At 41.8% G+C, this 10,777-nt stretch overlaps 1 protein-coding gene across 1 annotated transcript in view; it reads right to left on the reverse strand.

The window, feature by feature from the left end:
• Positions 1 to 269: 269 nt before the first annotated feature.
• SREK1 (splicing regulatory glutamic acid/lysine-rich protein 1) overlaps positions 270 to 10,777 on the reverse strand; it is a 38,435-nt gene continuing 27,927 nt past the window's right edge. The window contains 6 exon segments of the mRNA XM_015410283.1: positions 270 to 2,030; positions 2,517 to 2,649; positions 6,394 to 6,489; positions 7,727 to 7,805; positions 8,022 to 8,329; positions 8,594 to 8,713. Coding sequence (XP_015265769.1) covers positions 1,881 to 2,030; positions 2,517 to 2,649; positions 6,394 to 6,489; positions 7,727 to 7,805; positions 8,022 to 8,329; positions 8,594 to 8,713 — 886 coding nt within the window. The 3' untranslated portion in view covers positions 270 to 1,880.

Below are 10,777 nucleotides of genomic sequence, written 5' to 3' on the forward strand. Positions count from 1 at the left end.
GACCCAATCTTTCGCAGTCTTTCAAAAGCATATGAGATTTGTCATTCCTTTATTATCAGAAGCTGTTTGCCAGCCAACTGCACGTGGCTTAAACATCACAAAAATGACTGTCCATACTTTACATGGTAAAGCATTCACTATAGTTTTCATGTACATAAAGGCCAAAGGAGGAGGAGGAGGACACACCTTTAGACTACAAAAAAGGGGGGGGCAATTAAAGCCGCGTCACAATCAACCTGGGTTTATTTGCCTTACAACTCAACTTTGTCCATTCACCAAAAAATGTTCATATTTCTATAATTATTAACTGCAATTTGGAAAACACAAATTGAAAGTAAATCATTAATACACTACCTGCTTTTCTATTAAACTGAAATAACTCTTTCCTGCAAGGTAAGGCAATTTGATTGTATTGTTTTCAAAATAGGTCTTGGTTTTAGTGGAAGGCCTGTTTCCTTCTGCCACCACTTTTCCAAAGATGAAGGGAGGGGTCAGCAAGGGGTTGCAGCTACCCATGTCCTGTTCTCTGTTGGGCTATTTCCCAACAAGCAAAGTGGACTCTGTTCCATTTCCATCATGTTACACAACTGGTATCAGAAATAAGGAAAAATGTTAGGGATGTTCAAAAGGATGATAAACACAAAGGGCCTCTTTTGACTGCAGCATTAGATGCTCTGTGCAATCCACAGCCCAGGTACAATTAAATACTATTCAGAACTCTTCAGCTCACTGACTTGGCATACTGAAGTGGCATACAGTACAGCAATTTATAGAATAACTGAATCGTGCCTGTCTTATGAGTACCCTTGAACATTGATTTCCATTGTGCCATTTTTCCATTGAAACAAATCAATGTATTACTGAACAACCCAAGGACCGAAAAGGCTGACAGACCTCTCACATTCTTATCAAGACACAATCAAGAATGATTCAACAAATATGGGATTATAAAGCACACATTTCCAGAAATCAGTACTCTGCGTTTCAAAGAAGGCACTAAAACATCAGCTTGTGCTCTCATATCCCAGTTTGAAAGCAAACATTTATTATCTTCACAGGTATCTGCCCTATTTGCATGTGCCTAGCACATGGCAATACAGCTCAAAACAAAGCCAGTTGTTCAGAGATTACTACACAGATGTGCTTATAGTTGGAAGAATGGAAATCCAGTATTAACATGGCTGTTCTTTCTAGAATCAGAACATTAGCATGCATTGACTGTCTACTAGTAAGAGAAAGATTTTAGAGCTATTTGTAAGGAAATTTCTTAAAATATAAAAAAGAAAAAAGTCACAAGCAACAAAGAAAAGAATCTTCACTAGCTTTCGTGGGCATAAACACAATAACTGTAAAACGGTGTTGTTAGATTAAAACTTTTCATCACTGTCATTTACAACAATAAAGGAAGCAAGTGTATTTCTGCACCATTTTCAAGCACATTATCAAAACAGATCACATGGAGTTTAGTTTAAAAACTCACAAAGTAAAACATAAAATTTGTTGAACTACCAATAGTTTATCAACTTCCAATCCACACCGGCAGCTTTTCTGGTTGCTACAGATTACATACTTCCACTTATTTGTAACAGCTGATGGCCAATCTTATCATCATAGAAACACAAGAATCCCTACAAATTGATCAGGTGTGAGGCCACTGTCTTTTGTCGCAACGTATGCTATTGGTGAGTGCTGCTTCTCGGTTGTCTTCAAGATCACCAACCCAACACAATAACCAGAAGAACTGGCAGCACAACAGAATGTGTCCGGTGGGCTGCTCGGTACAGTTTATCCTTGCTTGAGACATGAGGAGGGAGGAGAGGGGGAGACAGAAGAACCTTTGTATTTCCTTCCACAGATAGGTCAGAGGTCCAATTAATTGCTTATACTTCCTCTGTTTTAACTGAGAGGTTTTCTTCATTCGGTTGACAGTTCCCATTCTGCTGTAGCTTGACTTCTTCCGCCACTCCTGTATCCTCCTCCTCGACTTTGTCAGTTTCAGACTGTTGATTCTCTTTACTCAGATCTTTATCCTATACCAAAATATAAAGAACAGTGGTATAAAGAGAGAGTACAGGCAATCTCTCTCTCAAGTTATATACTGGAAAATTTCAGAATGAAATAGGCACAGACACCAATTCCAGAATGATTTTTGCTATAGCATTGTAAAACAAACAAACCCTGAAGATGGATAAGCTCACAAAAAATTATGGGAGCCTGAAATACAGAATTCTTCCATAAAAGATAGACAGACAAGATAGATATAGATATAAATTTAAATTTTAAAGTTGTTTTAATGTTTCTGACCATTTCCACCACGAGAACCCCAAGTTGCATGTAAAGGCTGTATTAAAATGTTTTAAATAAATACTCTCCAGTCTGCATGCAATGGCAAAGATTCTCAGAGAGCCACTAAGCACCATGAAGGCATCCTGTGACATAAGAATAACAGCAAGTCACCATCTTTGGTGAGCAGAACTATGTACAGCGAGGTCTGGCTCACTCACTCACACACTCACCTTCAACGTTGTGGTTTTCTCAGACTTTTCTTTACCATCTTTGTCTTTGCTGCTCTTTTTCTTGGATGTAGAGCGCTCCCTCTCTCTCCTGTCATTACTGGAGTCTCGCTCTCTCTTTTTGTCTTTCTTGTTTCTGGTTGGAAAAACAGAATAACTGTGATGACAATTATATGTGCTATTTAAGATACTCAGATGAGGACCAAAGTACCTAAATTCCCATGTACAAGTAATGGTGGTCATCTTTTGATTACTCCTAGAGTATGTTTGCGGAAACTAATTTTAAAATATACTAACGGTTTTATGTCACCCATGTTTACCCCAGCAGTTTTCTCCACTGTTTAACAGACAGACACATATGATAATATAAATTCAAAAGGGAAAGATAACGCCAGCACTGCAGATTAGTACCAGATAAGCAGGGGACCTGCTTTCCCTCCTTCCTTCCCCCAGCAGCTTTTACCTGGGAAAACTGTGACCCAGTTGTGTGGTGCCAGCCACTGAGCTGGACCCAGTCATGCTGTGTGGAACCCACAAGGATTTGCAGAGAGCACCTCTTTTTCCCCCTGTATCACTTCCTCACATTATTTCCTCTTTTGCTCTTCCTGTGAGCCCCCATAGTCTCACCCTTCTCTGCTCCCTTTCTCCTACCAATCAACCTACCTTTTATCTGCCCCCAATATTCAGCTACATTTATTTTCTTAATTTAACTTTTCTCCACAATGGAGACCCAAAGCAGCTTACCCCCTCCATTTTACCATGGGAGGCAAGTTAGGCTAAGAATGTGTAAATGACCCAAGGTCACTCAGTGAGATTCCACAGTGGCCCGGCATTTCAAACCTCAGTCTCCCAGATCCATGTCTGAAACTGTTAACAACTATACCACACTGGCTTTTTTGGGGTGGCCGGAGCTGGAAAGTAGCAAGTAGCCAGTCCTGTATGTTGTATGGTACTTATTTTTATTTATTTATTTAATTCATTTATACCCCACCTTTCTGCCCAATGGGGACCAAAGAGGCTTACATCATTCTCCACTTCTCCACTTTTGCAAGTTGCCTAGTGGTGGCTTACGAGTCTGGCCCTGAGATGTCCTCACTCAAAGGCCAAAACAGCCCTGTCCCCTCCACTGCCTGTTATTGATCGAAACCAAGGCTTGAAGGCTGGCAATACTGTTGTCTTTGCATCACAATGGACAATGAAGGCATTCATTTCTTAAAGGTACAGGTGCTGCTTTTACTGTTTTGGGTCTTTTTAATGCCCCCCCTTAAGATTTCACATTTTTCTGCAAACCTGGGGCATTCTTCAGGTTTGTAGAAAGACCTATCTTGGTCTGTTCATGGCTCCAGTCTCTGAATTTACATACCCACAGATTTGGCCATGCTGAGAATTTGATATATTGATATGATGCTCAACTTCCCACATGAAGATATGAAGCCTCCCCTCCACCCACACACACCCCAAAAAATTCAAGATAAAAACCAAGTTTTCCCCCACTAGGACCACCCCCCCATTTTTCCAGCTGTCTTAATAATACATGTTCTTCTGCTCATTTTAAAATTTGCTTTACAATGGATGAACTGAGAAATCTGAGGAAACACTGAATAAATTCCTATGAAATATCTGCTATTTTGGAATTAATGAAATGCTTTTTAAGGCAAGGCTTCAAATGTGTAGCATCAAGATTTTTATGTAAGGCAAGGCAATCTTAAGAATGTCCTAATGATAAGTCTTGTGTATACTGCAGACATGTACAACATATTTTCAAAGACATATTCACTGACTAAATTTGATTTTGACAAAAATTAATACACTCTAATGTTTGACAGTAATACATTATTAAAGATTTCATTGTTTTCAATGTTATAAACTTTCACTCTGCACTCAAATATGCTAGTGGCTTCTTTGGTTTACAACAAAGTTTGTTGTTTTCTAATATACACTTTTGTTTTTTCCTACCTCTCAGTTGGCAAACAATTAAGATACATTTTATAAGGTAGCTTGAGGTATAGTAGTTTGCAGCTTTTCTATTGGGTGTATTTGCAATTCGGCTTGCAGAAAACCAACATACTTACTTTTAAATTACATAAATATGCCAATTAGTACAATGTTATATGCTAATAAAGTGATAAATGTTTTATGTTGTTAAAGCAGCTAAATAAGTTTAAACCTGATAGGAAAGTATCATATTTCTATTCCCTCCCCTCCAATTTCCATTTTTCCTACACACATCCCTCTACAAAATTTCCAAAAATTTTACATTTCTACTCTCAGGCCTTTCAACTCAGAATGCACTTCCAAACAACCTCTATATTCAAAACATCTGTAGAAAGAATAGGGAAAATCATTTAAGCAAGTACAAAAGAAACAATTTCCTAAAGCCTTCACTTTTATCAAAGAGATGCAACTGCTTTTTGGATTAGAGAAAATGGCTTAGTGTTTTCTCAGAAACTAGAAATTTAGCATTCTGCTGTTTCTGCACTATACTGAGCTCTAGTCAAACTATTTTTCTCTGGAACTGGACAAGGGTAGCTTAAGGCACTGTTTATTTTATGCATTATCTTGTTTTTACTGCATTGTTTTCTAACTTCTGTAATCCAGTTTTTTGTATACCATTTTAACTGCAATTTTTCTAATTCTGCAATCCAACCTTATTACACTGTTTATGTTATATGTTCCTATTGCATAGGTTTACATTTGAGTATCATTGAGAACTGCAGACTATAAATAAAGTGTGCCTGTTATCTGATAGCAAATAAATAGCACAGTGGTATATATTAACATGGTTAGATTGACTGAGTACAAGAGGTGGCATTATTTGGGACGTTAATTTATCTGTGGTTTTAGCTGAGGATGTTTTAACTATTATTGTAAACCGTCTTTAACCAAGATAAAATGCGGGATACAAACATTTAAATAAGCCGACTGTAACTGAGAGAAAGTACTCCAGGCAACAGCACTGACTTTGTTTATCCTCTCAGTGTCAGGCCCAAAAATACTCCCAGGCTCCTGAAAGAACCCGCTTACTCGAGAAACCCTATCCAGAGCTGGCAAGTCCACTTCTTCCAGAACCAGTGTGATTTCCATCTTACCTGGTGTTAACAAATGTGCTGTGGCCTCAGATGGGGAGCTGGCCCTTTAAATCCCTTCCCAGGCTCTCCCACCCATGCCATCTCTTAGACCTCACCCCCAGAGCTGCCTGTGCCTGCCTTGCCCCCTCTGGATGAACCCCAAGTGACCAGGGGCAGGCTTTTCTTTCCCTTCCCAAGGCTTTTAATGCTGCAGTGGCCTCTCGTCCAAGAGCTGATAGCTGAGAGATGCTTCACTGATGCCAGCTGTTTCTTTTCTCTCCCAGATGTGTGCAGGCTCCTAAGAGTCTGCTGCTACTGTCTCCCACTCAACTGCTCATTCCCCCTTTTAAATATGCGGCTTGCCATGCAGGTTCCGCCTCCCTGCCGGCATCTCCTCACCTTTGACAGCCCAGCCGACTTTATGCGTTATCTTGTTTCTTTTCTTGTTTCTGGATGCTGCCCAGACCTCAAGGACCTGCTCTGACAGCCACACCAGGATTCAGCTTTAGCCTGTTCTCCTCCTTATTCACCTGGCCATTCAGGCACGGGTCCAGAACTAAGACAGCTGGGTGTGATGACACCCGACTCCAAAGCAATGGACGATTTCACCAAATGGGTCTCACATAAAAATTGAGCAGAACAGGGAAAAGGACAGCGCCCCGTTTTCTCATGTTTTCTATTTCTCTTTATATATTCACCATATTTGCACTAGTCAGATGGGTTCCACGAAGCTAGGGGAAGTCCTGTATATTGCAGTGACCTTGTGTGTCTGTGCAGTTTGGGAATGAGGTTTATATGTGAACAATAGCTACCTCCTTGGAGATGGTGACCGTGAAGATTTCCTTTTTGTGGTTTTGGAAGGTCTTGGAGACTTTGAGGGACTTCGGCTCTTCCTTTTTCGTCTGTCCCTAAGGAAATTACGTTAAAGATTAACATAACCCAATTACATTTATTTCATAAGGACAACACTTGTAACTATCTGTCTGATCCAAGCAGTGAACAGCAATGGCCTCATCAACCATACGTCTGAATCATCCACTGTGTTACACCAGAGGCGGACAAGAGCAGTGTAGCCAGGGATTCATTTTGGAAAAGGAGACAAGTCCAAAGAGAAGAAAAAGCTATTTCTAGAGATTCTTGCTATGTTTTTTTCATCAGTGAAGAACACCACTGTGATGACTTTTAATAACTTGACATTCAAATTACCCTAAACACCAGAAGGAAGCCAGTATCCTTATGTTAGGTGATGGCAACAATATACTAAAATTATGCTAGGCGATGGGAGCAATATACTATCATTCCTATCCAACAATGGGTGCTAAGATAACCATACATGACAAGAGTCCCGTAACAGGAAAGTGAAGGTGTAGAGAAGGAAGATTGGACTATGAAATCTCAGCATGCCTAAGGTGGGGCAGAGAACATCCCCCAAGAGATCTTCTCTCCTGACTGGTCAGTATCGATACCTTAGACTTAGCCAGCCATTTCAGGTGAGTGGGCATACCCTTCATAAAATCAGAGGCAGCTGAAGGATAAGGAAGATACCTCCCTTGAGAGGTTTCTCCTGGCCGGTCAGCATCAAGACCAGGCTTGGCCATCCACTGAGTGAGTAAAAATGTGCATGCACTGGCATACTAGAGTTATTTTTGTAATCAATGAAAGCTGCAGCTTTGTTCTCCAGAAACACTGAGTCTCTGACTTCTTTCTCTCTCGGTAAACCTGAGTCATTAGGTTGAGCCCATATGTCCCCTGTGACCTCTGAGATGGCGATATGTCCCAAAACAATTTTATAGGGGCTCCTGGCTTGAAACCATGAGGGCTGGCTCACACAAACAGCCTGTACAACAGCCTGGGCCTCCTGAAGGAGCTGGATGGAGGCTGCCATCACGCCTGAACTGGCCTGGCAGTCTGCCTGCGCCTCTCCTGAAAAAACGAGGCTGGTGAGCACAGCAGAATTCCATGCAACTTTCTCCAATCACTGTTACATTTTTTTTTGATTATGTGACCACTATCAGAAGGCAAAAGGCTACCCCATTTTAAAAACAAACCAAACCAACAAAAACAGAAAAATGATACATAACTTTCAGAAATAAAATCAACCAATCTAGGGAATGAAACATTAAATTAGAGGGACAAAAGTCAGACCTGCTGGAACTACGTGACTTTCTTGATGAACTGTAGCTTCTGGGAGGGGTCCTTGATCTCTTCTCCTTCTTTCTTCTTTCTTCTCTATCTCTTTCCATCGCTTCTATTGCAAGTTGCCAGTCTTTTCTCTCTTTTTTTTCCTTTTCCTTCTCCTTCTCTTTTTCATTGATTTTCCCTCCATCTTTGTCTTTCTCCTGATTCTTTCCTTTTTCCTCCTCTTTTTCCTTTGCTTTTTCACTGGCATCTTTCTCCTTGTCTCCCTCTTTCTCTGTCTCCCTCTCTTTGTCTTTTCCACCTTCTTTTTCCAGCTCCTCCACCTTGTCTTTTTCTGGGGCTAAAGCTTTCTCCTTGTCTTTTTCCCGTTCCTTCTCTCTATCCCTGCCCTTTTCCTTCTCTCTGTCCTTCTCTTTCTCTTTTGCACGGTCCTTGTCTCTGTCCTTGGTCTTTTCCTTGTCTCGTTCTCGATCTCTGCCCCTGTCTTTGTCTCTGCTCCTTTCTTTGTCTTTGTCCCTCTCCCGATCCTTCTCTTTGTCCTTATCTCGGTCTCTTTCTCTGATCTTTTCTTTTTCTCTGATTCTCTCTTTGCTTTCTTTCTTCTTTTCACTGTGAACAGAAAGCATTTGTAAATCTGTTAACTTGTCCAGCATCTACTACAATCTAACCAAGCACCAAAGGAAAGGAACCTTTAAAATTACTACCCTGACTTGAAGCAAGATCTATTTTTTTCAAGAAAGGGCGGGGGGGAGGGGGAGTCTGCCCGGATTACACACCAACCACAATTCTAGTCTTTATCCTGCTCAGGAGCTATCTTACATCACTCAGTGCCTAACAGAGACTACAACAATAGCATAACTAGAGGAACCTCACCGAGAACGGGAACGGCTTCTGGACCTTCGTCGATCTTTAGATTTTGAACGCTTTTTGGTTGGAGTTCTGGAGCGGTGCCTCTCCTTCTGACTAGAGCGTGATCTGCAACTGGATCTACTCCTATAGCACATAAGAGTAGATAATACAAATTATAAGGATTACAAGATTTATTATTCATGAAAAACATTTTATAATGTGTACTTGGTAGCCCAAAACTTTACAAAGGTTTTGAATGGGAAAACAGCTGATTTGGTGCTGGGGGGCAACAGTGGGAGGGCTCCTAGTGTCCTGGCCCCACTGCTGGACCTCCTGATGGCACCTGGTATTTTTGGCCACTGTGTGACAGAGTGTTGGACTGGATGAGCCATTGGCCTGATCCAACATTGGCTTCTCTTACGTTCTCTTATGTTCTTATTAATTAATATCTAAAAATATAATGCAAAATCAGGTTACAGGAGTAAAGCAGTGATGCAGCTGAAAAAAATATCTGAGAATGGCAACAAACTGATAGAAACATAGTTTATTAGTTCTAAAATACGAGCTAAAAGGATACCTTTCAATCACATGAATGGGAAAATGAGTATACAGGGACTTCAAGCTGACTGAAACAGCATTTCAATCTCTTCCCTCTTCAACCAAGGGTTTAAACAAAATGGGTGCGTTCAGACGGGGCCTTTCTGCCGGCATAAACTGCACCGGTTGGAACCGGTGCAGTTTATGCCGGCATAAACGCGATCACACTTACCTCCATTTTGCAGATCCCATCGGTGTATGCCCGCTCACGCGCTGCGGGCGTCGGCGTTTTTTAAAAAAACACAGTTTGAGCATGCGCATAGGCAGCCATTCACAGAATGGCGATCTTTGCACATGCTCCCCCCCCCCCCCCCATTACATTTAAACTTTAAAGGTAAGGACTTACCTTTAAAGTTTAAAGAGCACAGTAGCCTCCCGGAGGTTCCGGACGCCTCCGAAACGCTACAGTAAGGCCCTTTTCTTTTTTAAAAAATACAAACGGCAGGGCGAAGCTTCTCCCAAGCGCATATCGCCGTCCTTTAAAAAAAATGGTGGGCGAAAATCGGAAGCCTGAGGCTTCCGAACGGAAGTAGCTGTGCAACGGTGGAGAGCGATCAGACGGCGAGGTACAGCGTTTACAACCATTGCACTCAGGATACTACCACTTGGGACCTAGTGGCAGAGTGCAACGGTGTAAAGGGCTTTACACCGGTTAGGGACAGGAGGCAGATGTTCCCCGTCTGAATGCCGGTGAGTACACCGATTGCAACCGGCACCTATACCGATGTAAAGCCCCCGTCTGAACGCACCCAATGACAGTAAACACTACATATGTAAGATAGGTAACAATATTGAAATGAGGTACATTATAAAATTTGTCATATGGTAGTCAGATAAAGTTATTCCAAAAGTACCACTGAATTCCATGTGAATGTGTTTAGGATTATGACTTTAGAAATTATTAATAGTATTGCCATGGGGTAGTCATGTTAGACTACTACAACAAAATAAAGTAGAAGTCCAGTGACACTTTAAGTACTAACATAATTTATTCCAGCGTACACTTTCATGAGTTCTGCATCTGACTCACAAAAGCCTAGCCTGGAATAAATTTTGTTAGTCTTTAAAGTGTCACTGAACCTCTTTATACTAGGACCCAGTCTCCATCCTAATCCTCAGGAAACTTTCTTGCATAGGAAAAGTACTATCAAACTTAGTGCTGAACACAGTAATATATAACTGACTGGAGAACATAAACGAAGAAGAAGAAGAGGAGGAAAGAGGAAGTAGAAGAGGAAGAGGAGGAGATTGGAGACTCAGAGTGGCTTACAATAATCTTCCCTTCTTCTCCCCACAACAGACACCCTGTGAGGTAGGTGGGGCTGAGAAAACTGCTCGAGAGGGTCTTCCGGTTAATGGCGGCACACTCACGGACTCACCTCCTAGACCTCCCAGGGGTGTCTCTGTGCTCTGGCGGAAGGAGGGGGCGAGCAGGCTTGTAAACCCCCCCCCCGGGGGCCCGGCGAAGGGACCCTGGCCAAGGAGCTTTAAGGGGTACCCTCTTCGATGGCGGAATGCCAGAGAATCGAGGCTCCCCTCCGCTCCAGTGGTTCTTCCAGCCGAGAGACCGAATGGTACAAGTGAAGCTAACTGGGTCAAGCGCAGGAGATC

This window comes from Gekko japonicus, unplaced genomic scaffold (genome assembly GCF_001447785.1).
Source record: "Gekko japonicus isolate JY-2015 unplaced genomic scaffold, Gekko_japonicus_V1.1 scaffold179, whole genome shotgun sequence".
NCBI lineage: Eukaryota > Metazoa > Chordata > Lepidosauria > Squamata > Gekkonidae > Gekko > Gekko japonicus.